This window comes from Sporobolomyces koalae, assembly GCF_050403365.1.
Source record: "Sporobolomyces koalae JCM15063 DNA, S_koalae_JCM15063T_v1_ctg1, whole genome shotgun sequence".
Classification (NCBI taxonomy): domain Eukaryota; kingdom Fungi; phylum Basidiomycota; class Microbotryomycetes; order Sporidiobolales; family Sporidiobolaceae; genus Sporobolomyces; species Sporobolomyces koalae.
This window is the reverse complement of record NW_027481770.1, coordinates 839,744-864,831: the sequence shown is the minus strand read 5'-3', so window position 1 is coordinate 864,831 and position 25,088 is coordinate 839,744. Positions and strand designations below refer to the sequence as shown.

The following is a 25,088-nucleotide window of genomic DNA, read 5'->3' as shown; positions in this document are numbered from 1 at the left end:
TCAAGCTCAGCAAGGGTCAGGCTAACGCCCCGCAATGGTGGCTGTCGGATACAATTGCAATTCAGATTACGGGCCCGCCATCTCCCCCAATTCGACCGAGGGCGCGCGATTATCGCTCAAAAGCCACCGACTGCAGTACAGCTCTGCCCAGAGTAGACTGATGCAATTATGCCTGGTTGCATGGGGCCCGCAATCCGATGTCGGCAATCAGAGTTTCAAGAGGCGAAGGCTTCATTTTCATCGTTTCCTGATTCGGGTTGGCTCCATCTCGTCGCTGTTCTTTCAGGTTCCGCCGCGCTTCGTGTTCTTTTGATCTGTTCATCCCGTTTGACCTCGCCCACATCGACAAAGCCCGTTCGCCAGGCCCGCATCAGGAAACATCGAAGAATCGCGAACTTGAGCACAGTCGAAGAAGCTCGCGCTGCAATCGCGCCTGGTCGTTGCGTTCTCAAGCTAGTCACTCGCATCTTCATCGCTTTCGAACCGCCCCTCTCCGAGCATGAACAGCCAACATACAGTCGCGTCCAGCTGGGCGTCCAATACGGAACTGTTGCCATACGCGCACTCGTCGGATGCGTTCGACGCACCGGCCTTCGACGGCGCCACACCGCCTCATTCCGAGCCCATACCCCACATCCACTCAACGTCACTCAATTCAACGAGACCACCGCGACATTCTTTCCTGTCGCAGGGACCTAGCGCTCGGTGCGCCGATGCGTTCAATTACGAACCAAATCGCTCTGTGACCTTTTCTCCATCTGCGTGGTCGCCGGACACCACCTTCCCGAGCCCGTCGCAGCCGAGACACGCCACCAGCCCTGACTCTGCATCCCACGGATCTTACCGTGACCTATCGGGCGTAGCATCCGACTATTCGCACCAGCAAACACGACGGGCAGCACCTGCGCGCATGCACCGTAGAACGTCTTCTGCTCAGCCAGCATTCTTCTCCTCGAGCTTCACGACATCGTCTCGGAGCTATACTCCAATGGAGAACTTCGGGTCGCAAACGTCCACCACTTCGAGCCACAGCGTTCCGACGGAATTTCCTCCTCCGAGCCCGATCTCGCAGCGAATGCAAAGCGCTCCATCCGCCGAGGATGTCAACCAAGTCAGTATTATGCCGTCCTCGATCCCCGTCCATCCTGTATTTGCTGATATTAGCATCTCCGATGCATACGAGGATACAGTTTCTGCATGACATGAGCGAGATGCTTGGACCCGAGACGATCAAGATCCTGCCGACGTCCATGCCTCGCACGGGTCCGAGTGAGCTCGAATTCTCGGCTGCACCGCCTGCTGCCTCGACGTCTCGCACAAGTCGATCGCGGCAGACATACAATGTGGCAGGAGTACTGCTGAATGAGGAGGAGTACCGTCAATACAGGCAAGCGGAGGACGAGTCATTCGAGTCCGCACATCGCCAAGCACAAGCGTCGCGCCCACCTTCGTATTCAGCTCGGGGCATGGCGGTTCCAGTCCCCTCCTTTCAAGGTTACGAAATCTACCGCCCTCGATCTGCTCCGCCATCTCCGCAAGTCGACCTTTCGGCAGGGTTCGTCCCGTACTACTCTCCGCCTCCTGCGAGCTTTGAAGCAGCGCCAGGCCAATTGTCAAGCTCGTACAGCTCGTTCCACTACGGCCGACGTCGAGGATCTTCGGTCGATGCCGCAATCCCGCGCACGTTTGTCTCGACTCCCTCAGTGCCTCAGCCATATGGTTACGCATCTTATCCAACGCCAGCATTCATTCCTCCACCATCGAACCAACCTGCGAGCTATCCTTCCCCTTACATTCCCGCGACCGCGACCATGTCGTCTCCAAGGACCACTGCGCAATCAGCGTCACCGAGGAAGGAGGTCAAGAGTCCGCGAACGCCAACAGCCAAGAACAAGAAGCCTGCCGCAGTCGTATCGTTCATCAATTTCTCGCCCAGCGATTCAAAGGCACTCCTGTCGGGAGTCGCGCCGAGTGGGAGTTCGAAGAAGAGGCAGAGGAACTCGACTGAGGATCAGAGTGGGCCGGATGAGAGCCCTTCGAAGCGCAAGGCTTGAGTAGCCCCTGTGTGATGATCATGATACCAGCGCAATTGTTTACCCACGAATCACCATGACATTCACTGAGAGAGACATGCGCCGGGACCGGCTGTCTCACCGATATTCATTATTTGCGAATTATCGGACTATCGAAACTTTTCACAATCATGAGCATATCACCGCGGAGCTGAGAGCTGGAAGCCAAGGCAGCACAGAACGAACCGCGCGAGAGCGTTTTTTTTTTTGTAGAAGGGAGAGATACATTTTCACAGAGGTAGAACAAGTCGCCGCGTGCAGTCGACGAAAAAAACGCGCGTATCGACGTGTGCGCGTGCTAGGGTTCGGTAATTAAATATGTAAGTAATTCAATGTAAGTAATTATCTCGTGTGGTTTTCAGAGTGACGAAAAAGCTTACGAAGTTTAAAACTCTTCTCCCGTTGTAGGGGAGGGCGCTAGTCCAAGTTAGGAGCAGCGAAGGGGGGGAGGGGGCACAGAGGGTAACAGAAAGAAAACACAAAACAAAAGACAGAAAAAACCAAACCAACGGGGAGACTCCAGGGTTGAATCGCGCTAGGCAGTGGGAGTCTGTGCGCGAGTTGAAGTGCATGGGTGTCAGCGCGAGTGGCAAAGGGTGATCGATCACCCGAGCGGGACTCACCGCGGGCTCCTCACCGGCAGCAAGCCAGCGAGAAGGAAAATTCCACGCCTGCGACGGATACGAGGGATAGTCAAGGGCACGCTCATCTACAGCACGAAAGAGACGGCGACATACGGCGTCACGTGGTACGTCTCGACCTCTGCTTCGCACGTCTCGCGCTTGGAGCTCGGTCCGAGGTTGGTGTGTTCACCTGTTTCGCCCAAGGAAACAAACGAAATGAATCAGCTAGGCTCATCTCGAAGCGGTTGGCGAACAAAGGCGCGAGAGAAGGGAAATGCAAACTTGCGAAGAACAGAAGAAAATGAAAAAGAGACTTGAAGAGACGGACGCCAGCGTTGACGTTAGTACGATGAAGAGGATGAGGTCGAAAGCAAGTGGAGCGGAGGGACACGAGATCACGACAAAGAGCTCACCAACGGAACAGATCAAGCTAGTTGGGGAGCAGACGACACACTAGAGCGAGCCCGATGAGTGAGATGCGAGGCGGATAACATTGTCACGAGCGAGCGAGGATAGGTGATGACGAGCGAGGAGGAGCGAGCGATGACGAGCGAGGAGGGGTGGGCGATGACAAGCGAGAGGAGAGCGAGAGGAGAGGAGTCAGTTACAGCCGCGACAAGACTGACAGCGATAGAATGGTGACAGCGATGACGACGACGATGACGACAGCGATAGCAGAGAGGCGAACCGGGAGGAGGGGAGCAGGGGAGGAGGGGAAAGACAGCGAGAGAGAGAAGACTCACGAGTGCCGATAGTTTGACACTGCCATATGAGCCATGGTGGCGGCTCGAGGGCAGTGAGGAATAGGGAACCAAGAGCAGAATCGCCATCGATCAGCTTTCTCATCTCCCCCTCGCTCCTGTTTGTCCGTCGCCGAGTCATGGAGAGACAGGAGCGAACGTTCGCCGAACGGGAGGTTCGTGCGAATGACGCTAGTGACACTCGTCGATCGCGCACCCCCTCAACCCGCCTCGAGTTGACCACTCGCTCGTGATCTTTTGACGCCGATAGCAGTTTGCGATTCAGCTGACCATCCCTGAACTTGAGCCAAGTCGATACGAGGCCTGTGGAAAATTGAGAAGGACGAGCATAATTCCCTCGCGCAGTCTCCCCGCCTTTTGCGTACGCGAACGTGACCATTCCGCACCGACGACACACGCCCCTCTGGCTATCTATAGCGTGGGGATTTCGGCTGCCCGTTTCGCACAGCCTCTCCCCCCTCGACCCGCCCCGATAACAGTCTACGACCTAGCTGACCGACCCTGAATTTGAATCGACTCGGAACGGAGTGGGAAGGACGAACGCATCTCCCTCGCGCGGCGTTGAGGCAGCGGAAAGCGGAGTGTGCGAATTTTCGGACAACTCTGTTCCGAGTCGAGTGTTGCCAGCGTCTGACTGCTCGTGAGCTCTTGCATAGTCCTCAGACTCCTTCTGTCGAATAGAACGACTTGCTGAACCTCGCCGCACCTGTCGCTTTCGTCACGGCCAGAGAGCCTTTTCTCCTTCAGCGCTCAGCTGCAATATCCCTCCCTATTCCACCTAGCCACTGGTGCAGACTCATACCCTCACCTCTCAGTACGACTATTCGTTTGCTGTATGAATTTTTCACAGCACGGCACTCGCGCTCGTTACATATCCTCAAGAGGCATGAGCTGAGTCTTTCAGTCTCGGTCAGTAGGGCTATACCGACTACTCGCGAAGAGTTCTTCCGAGTAGTACGACACGGCTCTTCACAGGACTCTAGTTGTCCGACGAGCTGACCGGCTTTCTCCTCCTCGCAGCCCTTCGTCCGCTACAAGGCCACGCCTCAGAAGCTCTACTGCCACGAGACGACTCTGTCAGCACGAGGTGAGCCAGCAGCGATTCCCTTTCCAGTTGCGCTGTATCGACCATGTCGCTCGAGACTACAGTCTTTGTGCCATTCTGCAGCATCCCGCCCTTCTTCCCATTTCTATGCGTATAGCTCTCAATCTCCCCTTTGGGCAATCTTTTCGACCGCTGCCACTCGGCACCTTCTATCGCTACCTGAGTAGCCAAATCTGACAATACAAGCAGAGCCTTGTAAACTCTCTGCAGCGATCGTGAGCGAGTCGGTGTTCGTGGCTAGGGCGACTCTGAACTGCAAGTGCGCTCGGGCGAATCTCGTCTGCTTCCCCAGACTGCGTCAAGCAACGCAGCACGCCTTCGAAAGTCATTCCTTCTTCCTCCACGCCTGGCAGCAACGCGGCAGTCCCCGTCAGAGTTGCATTTCGCGATCTTGCTGTCTGCAACAACTTGACCTGCCTGCCCGGCGTGAGGTGGTCACAAGCTCACGTTCGCGAGAGGCGGGGGCATCTCTGTCGGAATATTGCGCTTGCCCTTTTCAAGTTTGTGCAGGGCTCGTATCGACTTGGCTCGAATACAGCGCGCATCGATTTAAGCTGAAGCTACAATCCATTTCAAGAGTGCACGAGCGCTTGGTGGAGTCGATCCGGGAAAAGTAGGCTGTGCGAAGTGAACTGCAGGCTATATTCCTTCTGAAGTCGATCAGCACGATCCTGTTGTTAGCTCTCGTCGCTCTGCAAGTCTACCGCGTTTCTTTCTTGGAAGAGGTGATTGGTCTGCAGGGCTAGCTTGAGTGAGAAAGGATGGTAATTGCTCGATGTCGTCGCTTACGCCTGAAGTTATTGTTTTTGTTCTTTGTATGGTGGGCGGGGGACGCGCTATTTACTGTTCATCCCAGCTTGACAGCAGCTCGCGATATCGCTCTCGCAATGTAGCAATATTCTTATGATAGAAGAAATTCAGAGCGGGAAGGGAACACGAATTTTTCTTCTCGTGGCCTACTGCTTCTCTCTGTTCACACGCCACCTCGACGTCCCACGACTGAATCGAGACAACCAACTCTTGATCATTGCCTTGCTCAAACTCACCACCTCGCCCTCCATAGCACACTCTCCATCTCGCAGTTTCCGATCACGCTCGCACCGCTTGCCTCACGGGATCTCGCTCACATCTCCACCGCTCAAGCACGAAGAATCGCTCGATTCATCTGTTCGACATGGGTGTCCTGGGACTGATCGACTACCTCCGCAAGCGAGGCGGAGCAGCTCAATGGAAGCGGAAAGCACTACAACAGCCCGACATCAAGCTACTGCTACTTAAGCGGCGCGAGGCCGCCATCGAGGAGTGGGTCCTGAACAATCGAGACGAAACTGAAGAGTGGATCGTCGAGCTCGAAGACGAGCCCAAAGTCGCTCAGTGGATCAACAAGAGACGAGATCTTCATTCGCTCGGTCCCGGTAGGCCACTTCCCTCCGATTGAGATGTTGTCATGACACAGCTGACTCTTTCGCCTGTTCCTATCAGTCGGCAAAATTGCGATTGATTCAGGACAGTGGTACTCCGCGCTCGAGCACCTCCGCAAGCAGCTCGAACATCGTTTGCACACGGACACGCCCAAAGAGGTCCGACAACGATTTGAATACGCCCGTCTACGAATGATCAACACGTCTTTGAAGCTCAAGGCGAGGTCGTTCGGTCCCGACGTCCACTTCATCGTCACGTTCGACCACCCGCACGCTCGTCCCGAGGCCAAGAAGGAGACGTTGGAGCGTCGACTCCGCTCGCAAGTCGTGACGAGTCTCGATCTTGAGACGAAAAGCGAGGCGAGACTCTCAGCAGCCAAGAACAAGAAGCTGAGAAGGAGCCGGCGCGTCGCCCGGAAGAGCAAGAGCGAGGGCGAGGGCGAGGTAGCGGACAAGGGCAAGGGCAAGAGCACGAGCGAGGGAGAGGGCAAGGGTGAGGGCGAGGAACAAATGGAGGAAGCCCCTGTCCAAATCTCAATCTCAGACGCAGATCGCGAAACCGCCTTTCCGCCCTTTGACCCTTTCGACTCTGAGGCTATCGTAAGTCACGAGGTCTTTCGCATACTCGCGAATGGCGAATGTTGACTGAACTCCTGCACACAGCGCAAGCTACGCGAGTCGGGAGATGAATGGGACTGCCGGATCGCGGACGAAGCTGAACAGCTTCTTCTGCTCGCCGATCAAGTCGTGGCCAAGACGGAGGCCGACTACATCATCCCAGTCCTAGTCGACTCGACCACGACTCGGCAACAGCACGAGGCTGTTGTCGACAAGATCGTGCGACGGTCGGTGCCCTCGTCAGGCGAGGTACATGACGACGCGAGCAAGGTCATCGTGTCGATGGACAGCGATTCGATCGTTTCCACCGACCGCACCGTAGCCGACTTCATCGTTCTCCCCTTGCGTTCGAAGCAGATCCGCGTAGTCGACGTGAAATCTCTGTACAGCGCCATGGGCTGGACAGACCGCTGGCACGCCGCCGGACTCGCCGCATTCGTCGGCAACGACTTCACCGGCGGTGGGATCACCGGAGTCGGCTACAAAAGCCTCGCAGAAAAGGGCGAGCTCGACCGAATCGCCAAGTCGAGCAAGACGTGGTGTCAAGCACGCCGCGACCTTCAAACAAGCGGTACGACCCAAGAGTTGATCGACGGTCAGAAGTTCACCTCGATCGATGCGCTCTCTCGTCACTTCGACTCGATCGTCTCGCGGCATTCGCAAAATTCCTCCAACACTCGACCCAGGTTGACGTTCAACGCCTGGTCGAGTTCGGTCACGATTCAAGCCGGATGGAGACCCTCTGGAGCGATCGTCGACAAGCGCGTGGTCCTCTCGAACTTGAAAAGAGGTCTCCACGATCAAGTCGCAGAGGCCAAGATTGCGCTCGCGTCCCGACAATCGGATGCGATGCAGATCGACGACTCGACTAGTCCACCATCGAGGCGTCCACGAGATCGCGGCCACCGAGTGCTTTTCAGGCGTCGACAACAAGCGCTGACCTTCGACGCTCGCATCACCAATGTCGTCGACTGTCCGCGTCCAATCAAGGGGCAGCTTGGATTCCGCGTCAAAGCTCAAGCGAACGGACCGGAATATTTCCGTTTGCTTCGCGACGAAGCCGATCGTCTCAAGGTGTCGGCCGCCGCTCGAGACGATGACGAAGGTCCGCCTCGCAAGCGCCGCAAGACCGGCAACCGCTCAAAGGCCGCCTCGAGCGTGGAGGAAGCCCCGTTGGAAGTGCCAGAGGGCGAAGGTGTTCCGGACGTTGGCGAGGGAGGTGAGGGAGGCGAGGAAGGCGATGGAGGTGAGGGAGGCGAGGAAGGTGGGGGAGGCGAGGAAGGCGAGGAAGACGAGGGAAGCGAGGCAGGCGAGGCAGCCGACAGCGATGGGGATGGTAAGCCCAAACGGAATTGGAAGAAACGATTCCCAAACATCCTGTCGGCCAAACAGGCCGTCATTCGCAAGCCGGCTTGCTCGCGAGTACTCCGAAATCTCGTCATCGGCGGTACGCTCATGCGTCTCTGTACAGCGAAATTCGAGTGAACTCAGACTGACCATTTCTGAGTGGAATACAGGAGACACTCGGTTCCGATCATCCTTTACAAACCTTTTGCATTGGATCCGACAGATCGAGATCGTCGAGATGCCGCTCAAAGTGGACCTCGTCAACGCAGTCTTAGGACTGTATGCTCGATTCGCGCCGGCCAAGCTCCTGACGCTCGTTCGTGGCGGCAACAAGTTCACCGTTTGGGCCCATGCGCTGCTACTGCGCCGACAATTCTACGACTTCTTCGCGCGTACCCAGCAGCAAGTCGCAGCTCCCGACGCTGACGCACAGGCGACCCTTGCGGACGCCGTCAAGGCCGAGACCTCGGGATCTTTAGCGGATGATCTGGGCGAGTTCGTCAGAGCGCACGATCTGACGTCTGTCGAAGCCGAGTTCGTCGGAGATAGAGGGACCGCAGGCACGGTAAGATCTTGGGCACTTCGCACAACGTGAGCATGCAAGTACTGATTCCGCGTGTTCGCACCAGCTGGACATGTGCTGCAATTTGGCGATCGTCCTGGACCGGCGCCACGGCAACGGCATCCCGACCCTGTGCGTCAGCGAGTTCAACCAGCGGAACTTGATGCCGTTTGGGACGTCGGTGGCGGTCTCTACGGAAAGGGACGCCAAGAAGTTCGACTCGATCTTGGCCAAGTTGATCGTCGAGTTTCCGGAGCACTTCCGTGTCGATGCCCATTCGCTCCCCTTTGGCGTGGACAACGCGGACATTCTCGCCGCTCTCAAGGCTCTCACTCCCGATGAAGCGACAGTTCTGGCCAGCTTGTCAAGCTGTGCACCGGCCCGGAGTCTCGTTTGTGAGGCAATCGCGACGATGCCAATCGCTGGAGACGCAACACCGGCGGCCGACAACACGAGGATCGCTGAACTCGCAGCCGACTTTCAGCGAATGCTTCTCGAGTGGCAGTTGCCCCCGACACTGGTGATCGGCTCGAGTGCCATGGTGATCGCTGCGAGCAAGATCAGCGACTACATCGGCAAGGCGGTGCTCTGGGCTGTGACGGAGTTGAGGCGCTGGGTGCAAGAACTCAAGTGCGAAGAATTCGCCAAGACCCTCCGAGACTGGATCGCAGCCGTCGTGCCAGAGGATGCGGATGTCAAGGGTTGGAAGGGGAAGGGGCGTCGATTCGAGAAGAAAGACGCCAACGCCAAGGATCCGCTGAAGGCATTGATGGTCGTCGTCGCTGGGCACTCACGGCTTCGACACAGGACCTACGTGAGCCTCTCTTTCGAGATCGCGGCTCGCTCCTGAACTGAATCTTTCTGGTTTCCGAGTAGCGCTTCTCGCCATCGACGATCTGGGTATCACCTGGAATGGTGCGCTCGATGTTCGCCAACAACTTCGATTTGTGCGACAAGATCATGGTGCACATGCAGCGGAATGCGCGGGAGATTATCGAGCTCAACTCGCAGCTCGGTGCATCTCGTTTCGAAGTGAAGGAGTTTCCTGTGCCCGAGAAACCGACGCCGATCGCCTCGAAGGTTTTTAATCCTGACCGTATCGCTGGCGAGACGATCGCGAGGTTTCGCAAGCGCGACACGACGACGCGTCGGCAACTCGCCAACCCGAAGAAGCTCGTGACACCAGAGCTGCACGAGTGGGAGGGAATCAAGTTTGAGCCCGATTCGAGTAATGGTCCTTTCCTCGTCCTCACCCCTACACAGACGGTTCGAGACCAGATCAAGGCCGTGATCGACAAGGTCAAGGCGTTCTTTGACCAGCTCGCTCTGAAGAAAGGGGATGTTGAAGCTGGCTGTGTGTTTGTCATGGACATCTTGTTCAAGGCAAACTCTGGCCAACTCCTGCTGAACGGCGATATCGGTCTCGATGCGACAGAGTGGTTCCTGGGTGTCATCGATCCGAGGAAGCGAACGCGCAAGGTTGTCGAGTCGTTGACCGACGACAACCGGGACCAGCTCGGACGAGAGCGACTGCTCGCCGACATGAGTTCGAACGACAAGTTGGTCAAGATCCTGAAAGATCTGGACCAAGTCGAACTCGAGGAGCATGTGGTCTCAAAACGCGCTCTGACGGAAGAGGAGAAGGAGGCTTACTGTCCAAAACAAGAGCAGAGGCAACGTTTCGGTCCCAACGCGAAGGCGCGACGACTACCATCCTTGCTGGAATTGCCGACAGTCCGAAGAGTGACCCTTCATTTCGGACTGGCTGGAGACAAGATCGAATTCCGCTCCCCTTTGCGCCGCAGGTCCGACCACACTCTACCGCCCCGTCGAGCTCCCGAGGACAGACCGATTCGCATCTACGATGAGAAGCCTCCTGCACTGTGGGTCTTGGGCGTTCCGGAGACCGCTCGCGACTTGGATCGCCCGAAACGTGCGCTCGATCTGGCATCGACCTTTTTCTCGGGGGCACAAGCTGCGGAGGCTCGATTGTCCGGCGCGGGTTCATCGAACGCAAGAACTGAGGATCATGTCCTTGTTGCGCACGATGCGGGCCAGATCGAGGCCGTTGTGACTTCGTTCCTGAAGTTGACCGGAAGTGGATCCTCGAGGGTGATGATTCGGCAGCGACAGTTCAAAGCAGCCGAGGCCGAAGAGTCCAAGATCTCTCGAGTGCTGCAGGGGCTTTCGCTGGGCTCACGACTTGGCCAAGCTCCGCAAGGTGCGCTCTTCCACAATCGTGACTCGATTCATCCTTCACAGCTGATGCGTTTGGCCCTGCTTACAGAATCAAGGAGACTCGTTGCGAGCTCGAACGATTCTTCCGTCGCCTCCACCTTCGCCTATACAGCCGCTCCTTCGTCCCCTGTGTCACTCCTTCCCCCTCTCCCCCCGCTCCCTGCCGCTCTTTCGATCCCTGCGTCGCTGCTTCCGCCTCTCCCCCCGCTCCCTGCCGCTCCTTCGATCCCTGCGTCGCTGCTTCCGCCTCTCCCCCCGCTCCCTGCCGCTCCTTCGATCCCTGCGTGGCTGCTTCCGCCTCTCCCCTCGCTGCCCGCTCCATCCTCGACATTCGTTTTGCCTCACCCCGTGCCACCCGTGCCGTCCTTGGCTCTTCCTCCACCTCTCGCCGCGCCACCCGTGCCGTCCTTGGCTCTTCCTCCACCTCTCGCCGCGCCACCCGTCCCGACCTTGTCTCTTCTTCCACCTCTCGCCGCGCCACCCGTCCCGTCCACCAGCACCGCTCCAGATGATGCAGCTCTAGCCCCTGAGCGCACCGTCCGCCTTGGTACCAGCGTTCTCTCGGTCAAGAGTCCGATCCTGCGCCATGTCTTGCAATCAAAGGGATCGCACTTGTCGACCCTGCGATCAAAGGAGACAGCCGGTCTGCTCAAGAAGAGGGTGTCAAGCCGTACCTCGGCCGTCGTCCGGACTGTGCTCGCCAAGCCAGCCGGTTGGTCTAGCGGAGCCAAGACCACGAAAGTGCTGCACATAGCACCTAGTGGTAGGTTCACTGTCAACCAGGGCTTCGGGAAAGATCAGAGTCCCCTCTTGATCGCTTCCCTCGAAGAAGCTCTGCGGACGACGCCATGGCTTGACGTCACGACGGTTGCGTGCTCGGAAGGATGGACGAGCTCGGTGTGCCACGACCCCCGCTGTCGTGCCACGTGAGTCAGACTCGCTTAGCCTCAAGTGCACAGAGACGCTGATACTTGTCCAATCATTGCAGCATCTACCAACCCTGCCGCCACTCCTCGCTCGCGAACAGCCCGATCCGTCGACTCAAGTATTGCATGTTCTGTCTGACGATGGATCATCGCGACGGGCTTGCGAGCTTGAACGTGAGCAGCCTGGCGTACTTGGTTACGCAGGAGCTGGGCGAGAACCCGTTCTCGCTAAAATCGGCTCGAGGACGGAAGGAGTCGAAGCGGGTTTCGGCTTCCTACGCTTCTCGGGTGGAGAAGATGGTCGCGAACGCCGTGCGAGGCAAGACAGACAGCGAGGTCAGGGACCTGCTGGACGAGCTATCGCGGGAGACGTCGGTCGGCAACGCTGTGGAGCTCCTCAAGAACAAGCTGGCAGGCTTTGACCCGGACTTTGAAGAGGAAGCTGACTGGGAGAGCGATGATGAGGGCGGGAGAAATACGGAGGACGAGGAGGAGGAGAAGCGGGAAGCGGCCAAGGATGCGGTGGTTTAATGTTGTATATTTTGTTGTTGTGTCTCTGTCTGTTGTGTCTCTGTCTGTTGTGTCTCTCTTTGTTGCGTGTCTGTTTGTGTTGTGTCTGTTTGTTGTTGTAAACTACAAGTACAGGGATCTGAACACGGATCTCTCTCTGGCTTGGAAAACGAGACAGGCTATCATTCCAGAGCATGGCAAGCGAAACAGGAGCAGGTTGAGACGATGTGAAACATCAAGCGCGGCAAGCTCGAGCACGGATACGAATTCTGCACTTCAGCAAGCATAGCGCTCGCCTGCAGGGGTCGCTTCGAAGCTCGCAAAGAATTTCGAGCTCAAGGGACCGGCTTTCACCGATAGCTGGTTTTGTGAAACAAGTGTTTGTGCCTCCGAGGCACTGTCGAGGGTGCTTTTGTCGGTCCAATAGCCTCGGACATCGGCCCTCGACAACTTGATCTTGGCCTTCTGTGGTTGTTCCGGTCGCTCGGAGGGCGGCAAAGCGGCTCGCTTCGCTTTGCTGCTGCTGCTGACGGTCTTGCGCGAGGCATCCGGTGTAGGTTTCTTGCCTTGCGAGTGTGCGATAGGGGCACGGCTTTGTGACGCGGATGCAGAAGCGCGACTCGTCATTCTGACCAAGATGCTTGCCAATGAAAGACGGTCCCTGAGCTGGCAAGAAGTGAGCAAGCTCGCCGGATGCGAACTGACCTCGTTTGCAATGGGGTACCGCTTTCTTCTTTCGTGAAACACACGCGTTGGGATTGCAGTCTCGTATCGGGGCGAGCTTTGTCTGGAAGGCCGAGAACTGAGCGAGAAAGCAGGAAGTATGGTAATGCTCTCATTCTTGCTACCGGATGATATGCGCCAACGCCAATCACAAGAACTCTCACGAAGATTCAGTTATGACAATGTTCAAGAAGCAAATATACCATGTCTGAGGTCAAGCGCTCCGACCGTTGCTTTGGGCGAACTTAAGCTGCCGAAGCTCAAGTTCGTCATATCTCCTCTCAGTACCGCACATCACTCTACTTTCCCAAGTCTCGCATCAAGCCTCCTTCCCTTCAGGCGTCAAGGCTCATAACCAGAACATACTTGACTACATACAACCGCCGAGCTTAGAGAATTACTTACATTAATTACATCGTAATTATCAATTACTTACCGGGCTCTAGCGCGTGCGCGCGGTCAAGTCACCGCGTCGCGCAACTATCCCGCACCTCCTCCTCCGACATCGCTTATCGCTCATCGCATGATGGTCGGCGCAGGAACAGCAGTAGAGCGAGAGCGCCCCGCCAAGCGCCCGCGCAGCAAGGAGAAGCGTATCCGGGGCAAGAAGGGACTGCTGAAAGCTGCCCAGTCCCTGCCCGTCGACATGATCTTCGAGGCGAGTCTTCGCGCTTGCTCTGATGGTCGCCTGGGCACTCACGCGCTGCTTGATACCGCAGATCTGCTCTCATCTGGACGTTGCCGATTTGCTCAACATCTCCAACACTTCCAAGAGCTTCCGCCGACTCGTGACCGGTCCTGCTTCGAAAGGCCTCTTCAGAGACGCGCGTGCACGCGAAGGAATCCCTGAACTCCTCGTGCCTATGACCGACCTGCAATACGCGACTCTGCTATTCGGCAAGAACTGTCACCTGTGCGTTTTTCGCGAATCGTATGTCTCGTGGTTTGGTTGCAACGACAAGCTGATTTCGCCTCGTCTACAGCTGCGGGAGGAAGCATGCTGGCAAGATCGATCCGATGTTGCGAGCCAGAATCTGTCGCACGTGCACCGACAACACGTTGATCAATGTTGAAGCGTACGCGGAGACCGAGTATAAATCGGACTTCAACGAGTTCACCACCATTCTCACCCCAATGTCCATGCCCCAATGGGATCGTGGACCTTGTCAGTCATGTTCTTCATAGTTCTGTGTCAGATCACATCAAGAACTAACGACCTGACTGATCACGCCTGCGGAAAGGCTGGCATCCCGGGGCGCTGAAATGTCGCTCAAAAATGCTTGACGAGAAATTCCCCTATACGGCTCAGATACGTTATTACCGCTCTTCTGAAAGACACAACCCAAGCGCCGCGGCGCTACAAGTCAAGGCCACCGTTGACCAAGACTGGTAAGCGCTCGCGTCCTTCGCTTCTCTCTAGTCCTATCACTCACCTGAAACCTCTCCCGACTTGCAGGGAATACATGTGGTCGCTCCAGCGCGCCCCGAAGGATGCCGCTGTAGAGGACCTGCCTCAGCCCGAGAACGACTATCAGCGCTTCTATCTCGAACATCATCTACAATCGAGGTTGCGTTTGAAGGCAAGTCTGGGTTTGACAGTTTGCCGGTATTCACACCGCTGATGGTGTCAAAGTTGTTGCGCTCAGGACGATATGGGTCTCCTGGACTGGATGAAGCAACATGAGCGGTCGAAAGAAGTTGCGAACGAGAAAATCCGGGTAGAACGGCGCAGGCAGTAAGACCTTCTCGTCGAATCTAGCTCCAGAGACAGACCTCTCTGACACTCGCTCACTCGGCTGCAGGATCGAGCTCCGTCTCAAAGATGCTGGATTCGGAGCCATCGAGTTCGAGGCCCCCTCGTTCTACAATCACCCTCTCGTTACCTTCACCCGCCCGCTTTCGGGCCTGACTTATCCCACCAAAGTCGAACCCAAGCTCCGCGAGGTCTTGCTCGCGAACCGTAGAGAAAACACAAAAGAACGCCTCGCTAAGCAATATCCTCGCATGGTCGAGGCTTTGCCGGATGGCGCGTACTTTCCGCCAGTAGCGGTCTGGCTCGAATCTCCCGTGATTCAAGAGGTCATTCAGGACGCCTCGGCGAAACCAACGGAAGATATTTTCCTCCCGACATCGGTCGAAACCGAAGCAGTCAAGTACATTGCCAGCGAGATCCGTCTGCGTTGCGAGCGCCTCGTTCGCGCAATCGCCCGCGCTCACTCAAAGCTGGAATCATCGCTCATGCAGCACCCTCTCGATCTCCCTTCGCATGGACACAATGTCCCGACCCGCCTCGAAGATCTCCCACTCGATCTTCCGCGCCTTCCTCATTGGATTCCTCGCGATGCCAGCGAACCGATCGTGGCGTGTGACGAGCAACTCAAAACCTTCCTCTCGACATCTCCATTGGCTCGATTCGAATGTTCCCGATGCCGGGGCCTCTTTGCAACCGAGGAGCTCTTCAAGCATTTCTTGTCGACAGGCTCGCGCATCAATGATTGTGGGCTTTGGATGAGCTTTCTCCCGCCTGGAACAGCCAGAGAGGAGTGGCTTTTGATGGAAACGCCCCAGAATCGATGCGAGCCCGATGCCGCCCTCGAGGCCAGACGACGCAAACCCTTCGCGAGGAACTCGAGGAACTTGGCAATGGCGAACAACTCGTCCGACTCGAGCTCCGACGGGGACACCTCAGACGACGAGTCGATCGACTCGTGGTGGCCGGTCCTGGAACAATCCAACGGCTCGTTCGCTCGCATTCGGATGGACGCGGACATCCTCAATTATGCGCTCAGATTGCAACAACTCGTCGACAAGACTCCGCTCGCTCCACTCGAAGGGCTGACACTATTCCGAGTTGACGTACTAAAACGTCTCGGAATCGACCCGATCGTTTGCTTCGACCGAAAGATCAATTGTCCATGTTTCGGGAATGAGCACGGTGGACTAGACATCCAGAACTTTGTCAGTATCTTCCCCTTTTTTTTCCTCCTGTCTCCTCTCGAACTCGTTGCATCCCTCTGTTTACTCAAACCTGCTCTCCATCGGACAGTACGCGCACTTTTTGGAAGAGCGAGGTTCCTGCCGCCTCAAGGTGATCTTCAAACTCCGAGAGGACTGGGATCTTATCATTCCGAAACTGCGAGCGAGCGTGTATTAGCGGGAGCGGCAGATAGGTCAAGATGTGGAGGCGGGCACTCTGTGACGAGTTGTTCTACGTGCGGATGATAATTTCGGCTGTGAAAGGAATGTTGTAGGTTCGATGCTCTACCTGAGAATTGCAATTTCAAAAGATCTCCGCAAGGTCGATACCTCGATCATGAGCACGACAACAGAAGCCTGTGCAAAGTGCCTCTGGGAAAGCGAGAGAGATTGATTTCACACAGTCTTGTCTCGATCAACAAACCAACTTTTCGGGTTTCGCATCGTCGACAAAGTCTCCGAGATCCCGTGCAATCGTCCTGCCAAAGGTCTCGAGCAACAGTTCGAAGCACACCTGTCATGAGATGTCGAGCTCGCACGTGAGCAATAGAGAGAGGGAGAGGCCGACTTGGCGAAAGAAGAGAAAGAAACCGGGACAGCTTACCTTGGAGATGGCGGCATCGAACCTCCCTTTTGACATCTCGTCCCTGGAACAGAAGTGACCAGTCAGCGTTATACCTGGAAGAAGCGTTTGTTTGAAGAGTTTCGTAAGAACGAACCGGATAAAAGCATGGTTCGCTTGAAGCTCGAGGAACGTCAATCGCACGCTCGGCTGAACGCTCTTGTTGGTCAACTGCTCTCGGATCAAGTTCCTGCCTTCGAGAGGCTACCCTTGTCCCGACAATAGTCAGGGCCACCCGGAAACCTCGATCAGTTCACAAGGAGAAGCACGTACGACGTGACCATCCTGAGTTCCAAAGATCGTAACGACCTCGGTGTGTGCACCAAACTCTCCCCTACTCGCACGTATGAGCGTATCGTCCCCTTCAGGACCTAGCGACGCCGAGTGAATATCGGTCGGGAAGTAACACACCGCCGCGAGCACTCGAGGGTCGAGCGCTCCCTACGAAGTGAAAAGTGACCGTTCAGTCTCACAAGTCTGTGGGAGCGCTTGAAGGAGGATAGGGCTTGTACTCGGAAGGCGAGGTGACCACCGTAGCACATGCCGGTCGTGGCGATCCTTCCCGTGCAATTGGGATGCTTGATGAGCTCGTCAATGGTGACCGAGTTGTCCGAGTCGGTTGCCGAGACGAGTTTCCTGACTTTGTAGGCGTTTCCAGCGCTGAGTCGGACTTTGGCGTCAGATTGCGAGATGTCAGAGGAGAGAGGGAGAGAGACAGACTCTGTTCCGACCGTATCGTAATTCAAGGCATCTTTGCCCGCAAACTCGTGGTAGACGGAAGGAACGGCGCAAATGTATCCTGGAGGAAGTAACATGCCGTCAGCGATTGGGGGAGACAGAGTATGCAGGGAGGGGAACGGGAGCGGGACCTTGAGCGGCGATCGAGTTGGCAAACCTCAGTACCGGGGCCGAAGCTTGGTAGATCTCGGAGTAGACGACGACTCCAGGGAACTTGGCGTTCGGATATCCCGGGATGCCTGCAGCGAGCGAGCAGGAGAACAGGGCCAAGTGGAGCGCGTCAACGTCAGGGTTGAATGATTCATCGCAAGGCCCAAGCGACAAGCTTTACGCGGTGTGATCCAGTAGATCGTCATCGGTCCCGTCGACGTCTCGACAACGGATTCAGTCTGCGAGATCAACATGTTGGTCCTTGAGGCGGTGTAGGAAGAGAGAGATCATCTTCCAAAAAAGATCATCTTGGACTTGACACTCTCTGTCCCCCTCTCCACCAACGCGAGCCAAGTACCATGGCATACAACCCGAATCGACTGCCCAGCGGTCCGCATCGTTCAACTCCGCTGATCGCACGACCTTCTGCGAACGCTCAGCCATCGCATCCGATAGCCGGAGCTGCACCAGGCGCACATGGCGCCCATTCGTACCTTGGCAACATGCTTGGTGGAGCACTTGCAGGGATGGGCTACCCTGCATCCTTGCCAGCGCACCCGCATTCAGCGCAATACCCTGCAGCGCACCCTCTGCCAATGTCTCCCTCGTTTGTATACCCGTACCCATCCATGCAGTCGTACCAGAACTCGCAGACGTACCCCCAGTCATACCCGTCGACTTCGTCTCTTCCTGCACGCCCGCTCCATCCTTCTCTCCCTGCCGCTCCTGCTCGTCCTCCTTCGAACCCTGCTGCAGGATCGAACCGCAAACCTCAAGCCGCACCTCCGAGACCGACCGAATTCAAATGTCAGCTCGAGACGTGCACCTTTTCCCACCGCAGCAGACGCATCGTGAGAGAACACGAAGAGGATCGACATCTCATTTTCGAACCTGGTCGCGAACCGAAACCCTGGTCCGGATCGCTCAAACCTCTCGAAGGGTAAATGCTCCTCCCTCCTCTTTGTCCACCATTCTCTCTATTTCGTCATTTCGCAAATCGTATGGGCCGAGACTGGATCCTGACCCTTCTTCCTTCCTGACCGTAGAGCCGTGATTGAAGGTACTGGGATCAGTCTCGACACGCCCGAAGCCGTCGCGAAATGGATCGCCGATCGCAAGAAACGATGGCCGACTCGGAAACTCGTCGAAGAGAAAGAAAAAGCGAGAGAGGAACGCATCAAGGCCGGGTTGGAACAAGCACCCCGACCACGTCACTCGTTCGCTTCGTCCACTACTCGAGAAACTAGTAGAGATGCTCGTATGGGACAACATCGAGGCGCCAACGACGAACCGGCGAGGAAAAAATTCAAACGAGACGACGGCTCTGCTGCTAACTCGTCGGACTCGTCGAGCGAGAGCAGTAGCGATTCGGACTCTGACGACGACGATGACGAGGGACCTGAAAGAATAACAAAAGTGTCGAAAGACTCGCTCAAAGCTTTGGTAGGTCCAGACGACTGTGATCCTTCGGACGATGAGGATTCGGAAGAAGAAGGAGACGAGCCAGTCGAAGAAGCGACCTCGAAACGGCCGAACAATCTCGACCAACGAAGCAAAGAAGTGACAGAACCAACTGCGAAACAATACCAAGTCGTGTGTCGACATTGGAGACGAGGTCAATGTGCTCTTGGCGATTCAAAATGCCCTTACCTGCATACGGTCCGTTTTCCCTGAGCAGTTTTTCTCTTTGTCTGCGGTTTTTCCCTCCACATCTCCATCTGACCCAAGACTATATCTATTGCTTTTCAGATTCCGGCAGATCAACCACTACCTGCACCTCGTCGAAATCGACCTCAACCTCGAGGTCCAACTCACAACCCGTTCTCAGGAGCGTTTCAACGTGATCCGTTCCAACTGTTGCAAGATCAAGAGATGAAACATGTCGTGTCGGACTTGTTGCAAACGATCGATTTTCTCAAAGCGAACCACTGGTTGGATCGAGTCGAGTTGAGGGTCGGTCAACTTGATGAGGAGAGTGGGATAGAAGTACTCGAACCCCCTCGCGATCAGGTCATGGTTCAGGAAGAACGACAACCAGCAGAGGAAGAGGACGAGGACAAAGGACAAGAAGAAGAACTTCTCGTTGCACCAGTCGCGATCGAGATTCTCGACGAGGTTCAACCACCGATGAAGGGCTTTGGAGGTTTGGTGGCAGATTACGCTTCGACGGACGAAGACGATGATTCCGACCAAGTCGAGCAACAGGTCAAACAATCTCTGTTGCCGAGTCGTACCCCATCAGCTCTGTAGCACATCTACATTTTGGGGGGGGTAACCACCTCGTCCTTGGCAGCGAAATCGAGGTTTTGGGTCTCGAGTCAAAAGGGCTTGCAATTGCGAGAGAACAGAGAGAGCGAGACAGACAAAGAAACACAGAAGGCAAGGAACGAGAGTAGCAAAAAAAACTTGATCACGAAATGTGCGAGAGAGAGAGTTGTGCGGGGGATATATGAAAACGGAAAAGAATGAGGACAGACGTGGACGAGTGAGGAGGTCAACAAAAAAGGAGGGACAGAATACTGAGGGGAGGAAGTGTAGCGCAGCTAGCAGACAGAAAAGAGATCATGAGATGAAAGGTTTTCCTTTTTTTTCCGATGGGGTTCCGGGATCAGAGAATGAGGCGCTTCCCCGTGAATCCATGCGGGTAGATGAGGAGTAAGATGAAGTAGAAAGAGAGCGCCCGGAGAGACGAAAGGCGAAAGAGAGGGAGACTTGACGAATAGTCGAGGGTATAGGTTTTGTTCAAGCGGAGAGGCGAGAGCGCTTCAAAGAGGGGTAATCATATAGGTTTGCGAGGAGTGTATAGAGCGCGCGATAGAAAATGACAAGGAACACGATATTCGAGAGCGCATAGAACGAGGTTTGGTGTGCGAGCGAGCGAGAAAAGCAGAGTGCGACTTGGTGGAAATACAGGAATGCGTGCGTGACTTGAGTTTCTCCTCCTTGAATGCGGTTCAGTATTCGGCACCGAAAGGAGAGAAAGTCGAGCTGAATGTAGATGGAGGCGTCGCCGTGGCGGTCGAAGCGGTGCTGCCAAACGAGGCGGATGTCGATTGCGCTTGCGACGGAGTTCCAATTGCAGCGACCGGCTGAGGTCGTTGTTGATGAAGATGCGAGTCAAGAGATTGGTAGTTTCCAGATGCACTGTCGAGGATGTGATCCGTCGATGCTGGAATAGCTGCGCTGGCGCTCGAGCCAAGGTGAGCGGTCGCTTGGAGCGCAGCCGGGTAGGGCGACCCGTTGAAGAACGGATCGGGATAACGACGATGAACGGAACCTGACAGACTCTGCGCATGGGCAGGAGCTGTGTACGAGACGGTGTAGGAAGGGTAGACAGCGTAGGACCCGTGATCGTGATGAGCCGTGCCAAGGAGCGTGGTCGGAAGGGGAGGAGGGTTCCCACTAGGCAAACCATTCGACCTGACTCCGAGAGGGTTCTGGTGTCGCAGAAATAAGAGTCAGCGCCGTGGGCACCAGAGACTCGACAGCCGCAAGACATTGGTCCAACGTACCTTGGAGTAGCTCAACCTGATTCCGCCTTTGACGAGACCGCCGAGGGTGTATCCGTACATCTCGTTCATGGCCCTTGTCGCGTAAGCCGTGTCCTCGAATTCGACAAAGACGATTGGGCCGTTACTCTTTGAGCGGAACTGCAAACGCTTGAACCCGGGGCACCTCGCGAACGCGTTGCGAAGGCCTGTCGAGAGAGAGAAAGAAACCAAGGCTCGATCAGTCCCGCTCTAGCAGGGCGGCAGGAAGGGAGACTTGACTCACTGTCTTCGAGGTGGGACGCGCTGAATGGTCCTGTGAGCGAGGGTAGAACCGCAGGCAGTCCACCAATGTAGAGCGTGCTGCAGAAAGCGGATGAGCGTTAGTACGCAGAAGGAAGAATAATCTCGGAAGAGGAGAGAACCGGGACTGACTTTTTCGGCGAGTTCATGTCGGCAGGGTTCTGGTTTCTGCCGTAGGCTTGTGCGGCAACCATCTGCGCTTGCTGCTGTGCGAGTGCCGACCCGGCTTGAAGTTGAGCCTGGGTCTGAGGCCTGACCACGGCAGGTACAAGCTGCGAGCCAAAGGTGCCGTAGGGAAGAGCAGGCGCGATCGTCGACTGCTGTGGGTACGAAGCCTGACGCTCGCGAGTGACGAGGGAGCTCGAGAAGGTAGATTCGCTCGGTAGAAGAGGCGAAGGGTCCGGGTAGGACTCGGAGGCCGAACGACCATATACTGTTCCTTGATCAAGCTGCTGATGAAGGCTGTTCGTGTAGCGAGCTATGTCCGATTGACTAGGGACTGAAGATGACACTGAGGCGGTTTGCGCGTGTTCCGAAGCGAGGAAAGGCGAGGTCTGATCGTCGTTCGGGTACTGCGAGTCTCCTTTACGGTTGAAGGGAGCGGGCGGAACCGAATGGAACGCTTCGTAAGCCGTCATCCCGTTCGAAGCTGTCGTCGCCGGCGGAATCATCGAGTTCGAGCTAGCGAAGCCTGCTGCATTTTGACGCGCAATCTCGGCAAGGACAGCTGGGTTGACATTGCCAGAGTTGGCGAGACGCTGAAGAGTTTCAGGGTCGAGCGCAGAGAGCGGAATCGACGGTCCACTGTCAGGGACATGCTTGATCAGGTCCGTCGGGACCCCCAGAGCGAGCGAGCCTATCGCCGTCGGCGTCGAGCCATTCGTCACGTTCGCGTTCGAAGTGAGGCCGTACTCGCCGTGTGGTGGGAGTGCCACGGGAAGGATTGGCTTCTTGACGTAGAGGTTCTTCTTGGCCATTTCCGCCTTGAGTAACGATCCCTGCTCGAGGTCGACCTTGCGGCGGTTGAGATGTTCCATCGCCTCGAGTGCGTCCCGCTTCGTCTGGAATTTGGCGAACCCAATCGGCTGCTTCTTGGTGCCGTTCCCATTCAACGCTGGGCTGACGCACGAGTCCCGCTTGAGGTATTCGTCCTTGCCATGATCGTCGAGACTGGTCCTGGTGGTACCCGAACCGTTCTGGATACCCTCGTTCGCTTCAGTTCCATTCGCATTCGAGGATGGCATTTTGAGTGTCGCAGCTTCGAAGCCAGGCGCGAAGAAGAACAAGTTCTGGAACTCTCGCTCGAGCATGTCGTCCGGGAAGCCAAAAATGAACAGCGTCGTGATCTCTTCAGGCGCGGTCAGCTCGACGTGCGCGCCGCTCGGGATCGTAGGCGTGAGCGACGAAGATGGCGCGAGGAAAGGCGTGCGAACGTAGCCAGGCGGGAAGACTTTCTGTCCGGGATCTTCCGGCTGATGCGACTCGAACGTTTCGGGGAAAGACGAAGGAGGCGTGAACGGCATGCTGGAAGCATGTGGGATACCCGGCGAGGAACTGTTCGAGACCTCGGTCGAGATCAAGCGATGTGAGAGGGGAGGCGAGGAGCCGAAGGGCGAGTATGAACGATTCGACGACGCATGAGATGCGGTCGGGTTGGCGAAAGTGGCGCGAATGGATGGAGAGGGGAACGGCAGACGGTTCCCTCCTGAGGATGCGACCGAGTTCCAGCTTGCCTGTGTTCAATAGTGTACGTCAGCCTCGGCAATCGACGAACAGAGGGGGCGACCGATTTAAGAAGATGCGTACCTCTCGTTCCCTTGCCCTCGAGCTAAGCACATCAGCCGAAGGGGTGGTCCACGGTGTCGAAGTATTCTCGCCGTTTGCTTGTTGCGCGAGCCCGGGAGAGAAGGGCGGCACATGGGGGCTCAATGGGCTGCCAAACGTGTTGAGCCCAGCGTTCGGCGGTGACGAGACATGAGAAGGCGGCGATTCTGATTTGGGCGACGACATATGCTGGTGCGAAGTGTTGGACGAGGGAGCGGCGGTGTGTGGATCTCCGTGCTTCGAAGACGACGAGTAGTTCAACCAACTCTCGTCCGTGTCTTCACCATCATCGAAATATCCTCCATCCCTGAACGCGCCTGGCTTCATCTGCCTTGAGCCACTGTCTACGGAACCGCCGCGTTCGAGACTATCGTCCGCGCATGTCGGAGTGGTGAAGCCCAACCCTTGCAATCGGTTCCCGATCTCGCGCGAGTCGTCATTGCTCGCGATGGGATCGATGCGAGAGGTCGAAGCGAGGTCCGAGGAGGTCGGGGTTTGTGCAGCCACACGACGAGCGGGAGGAGGTCCGAGCAAGTTGTCGAAATCGAGAGTTTGATCGCGCTTGTCGCGGGGTGTCGAGTTAGAACGAGTGTCGACCTGTTGCACTGAAGCGAGGCTAGGCGAAGGCGGGGATTGCATCGATCGAGGAGAGTTGGCTCGAGGAAAGGGTATCGTGCCATTCGAGGTTTGATGCGTTTGCGATCCCAATTGAGCCGACGTGCTACTCCCACAATCGTCTCTAGTCTCTATATGCTCATTCTTGGCCGTTGTCCCCTTGTCTCTCGCTGGCAACTCTGGTTTCGCCCCTATACCTTCTTCCTGTCGCTGCTGTGCGTTGCCGTTCGATGCCATTGCGCGGACGTGAGGCGAGGATAGAAGATGACAAAGGTGCAGTCGAATGATGTGTGCGACCGGAAAGAGGAAGGAGAAGGAAGAGGAGAAGCGGGAAGTGGAGGAGGTAGCGGAGCCGAAACTCAAATCGAAGACAAGGGGTTCCTCCAGGAAAAAAGAAGGAACAGAACCCCGGGACAAGGTTCCCTTCTTCTCGGACAGGAGGAGGGGCCCGCGGGAGGGAAGGGGGGGAAGCGTTCCGATAGGAGAGAACGAGTTTCGGCCACGCGCTTCGAGGGCACAAGGTTCGAGACCGTGAGTCCGCGTGTCGAGTACCGGCTCTGTGTGACTATGGGTGCACCTTGAGCGCGATGCGATGTTGAGAGGTGGATGCCGAGATCAAGGGCGAGTCCGATCGCGGCAGGCCGGCCGCTCGATCAACGTCTGTACGGGCGTACGGAGACCGGATGGGGCGCGCGCTGGATGTACAGTGGGGCAGTGATGTGCACCCGAGATCGTCGCAGGTGAACGAGTCGACGTAATGGCGAGGCCCGCTCGCACCCAATCGGCGGCGAGAGCGGCGTTTGTTTCGTGGGCGCTAGAACCTGCGTGGGCAGTCGTCGAGTGAGGCTGCAGACGCGGGACGGGTCGAGTTGGGGCCGAGCGACGAGTCGATGCGCGAGCCGGCCTGAGTGAATGCGGTGAAGGTGTCACGGAACAGCGAAGCGAGCGCTTCGAGAGCCAAATTGATCGAGGGGCACTGGCCAGGACTCCCTCAACCTCCTGCTGACCGCAATTCGAATCTACTCCCCGTGTAGACCAGTCTCTACCACCTTGTTCCAGCTCGCAATCCGAGCGATAGTGATGGTTGACGCCGGGCTCGAACGCGTGTTTCCCGAACATTTCACGAACTGCCGGCCTCATCACGCGTCTGCAGTTGATCCCTGGTCGAGTCGGCGACAGGGTGTTGCTGTTGGGTGTATCATCTAGTCGAAGTCGTCGGCAAGCAGGAAAAGACCCCGCTTCTACTTGCAGAAGAGGATTTGTCCTGAACGCGAGCTATCATAGCTAGCGCGTCGAGCTGCAGCGCTAATGTAATTATTTAAGCGGCCAGCTCCGTGGTCGGAGTCTGTCCCTCACCGATGCTCTTGGCTCAATCTTGGATCAGCGCGCGCTGCAATGGGCGCGAAAATCGGAAATAAAGGAGAACCCAGCGGCGAGCTCGACCAGAGGAAAATGCGTAATGATCC

General features: G+C 56.5%; 6 protein-coding genes across 6 annotated transcripts; 4 read left to right on the top strand and 2 right to left on the bottom strand.

The window, feature by feature from the left end:
• Positions 1-499: 499 nt before the first annotated feature.
• Positions 500-2,054, top strand: JCM15063_003482 (uncharacterized protein; the record flags this gene model as incomplete). The annotated part of the gene is made up of 2 exons (XM_076675403.1): positions 500-1,111; positions 1,191-2,054. The coding sequence occupies 2 exons, from the start codon at positions 500-502 to the stop codon at positions 2,052-2,054; spliced, it is 1,476 nt and encodes a 491-aa protein (XP_076537487.1).
• Positions 2,055-5,735: 3,681 nt separating this feature from the next.
• On the top strand, positions 5,736-12,204 carry JCM15063_003481 (uncharacterized protein; the record flags this gene model as incomplete). Its single annotated transcript, XM_076675402.1, has 7 exons — positions 5,736-5,976; positions 6,044-6,582; positions 6,646-8,047; positions 8,118-8,512; positions 8,577-9,323; positions 9,386-11,673; positions 11,736-12,204. The coding sequence occupies 7 exons, from the start codon at positions 5,736-5,738 to the stop codon at positions 12,202-12,204; spliced, it is 6,081 nt and encodes a 2,026-aa protein (XP_076537486.1).
• Positions 12,205-13,429: 1,225 nt separating this feature from the next.
• Positions 13,430-16,060, top strand: JCM15063_003480 (F-box protein; the record flags this gene model as incomplete). The annotated part of the gene is made up of 8 exons (XM_076675401.1): positions 13,430-13,564; positions 13,626-13,819; positions 13,890-14,071; positions 14,148-14,295; positions 14,363-14,504; positions 14,553-14,641; positions 14,709-15,864; positions 15,953-16,060. The coding sequence occupies 8 exons, from the start codon at positions 13,430-13,432 to the stop codon at positions 16,058-16,060; spliced, it is 2,154 nt and encodes a 717-aa protein (XP_076537485.1).
• A 237-nt stretch (positions 16,061-16,297) lies between these two features.
• On the bottom strand, positions 16,298-17,646 carry JCM15063_003479 (carboxymethylenebutenolidase; the record flags this gene model as incomplete). The annotated part of the gene is made up of 8 exons (XM_076675400.1): positions 16,298-16,396; positions 16,487-16,529; positions 16,602-16,708; positions 16,778-16,945; positions 17,017-17,164; positions 17,225-17,303; positions 17,374-17,481; positions 17,574-17,646. 8 exons carry the CDS (start codon positions 17,644-17,646, stop codon positions 16,298-16,300), a joined length of 825 nt encoding a protein of 274 aa, XP_076537484.1.
• A 105-nt stretch (positions 17,647-17,751) lies between these two features.
• Positions 17,752-19,642, top strand: JCM15063_003478 (uncharacterized protein; the record flags this gene model as incomplete). The annotated part of the gene is made up of 3 exons (XM_076675399.1): positions 17,752-18,332; positions 18,439-19,051; positions 19,142-19,642. The coding sequence occupies 3 exons, from the start codon at positions 17,752-17,754 to the stop codon at positions 19,640-19,642; spliced, it is 1,695 nt and encodes a 564-aa protein (XP_076537483.1).
• Positions 19,643-20,346: 704 nt separating this feature from the next.
• JCM15063_003477 (uncharacterized protein) lies at positions 20,347-23,859 on the bottom strand (the record flags this gene model as incomplete). The annotated part of the gene is made up of 5 exons (XM_076675398.1): positions 20,347-20,829; positions 20,905-21,089; positions 21,167-21,243; positions 21,316-22,916; positions 22,990-23,859. 5 exons carry the CDS (start codon positions 23,857-23,859, stop codon positions 20,347-20,349), a joined length of 3,216 nt encoding a protein of 1,071 aa, XP_076537482.1.
• Between the last annotated feature and the right edge of the window lie 1,229 nt (positions 23,860-25,088).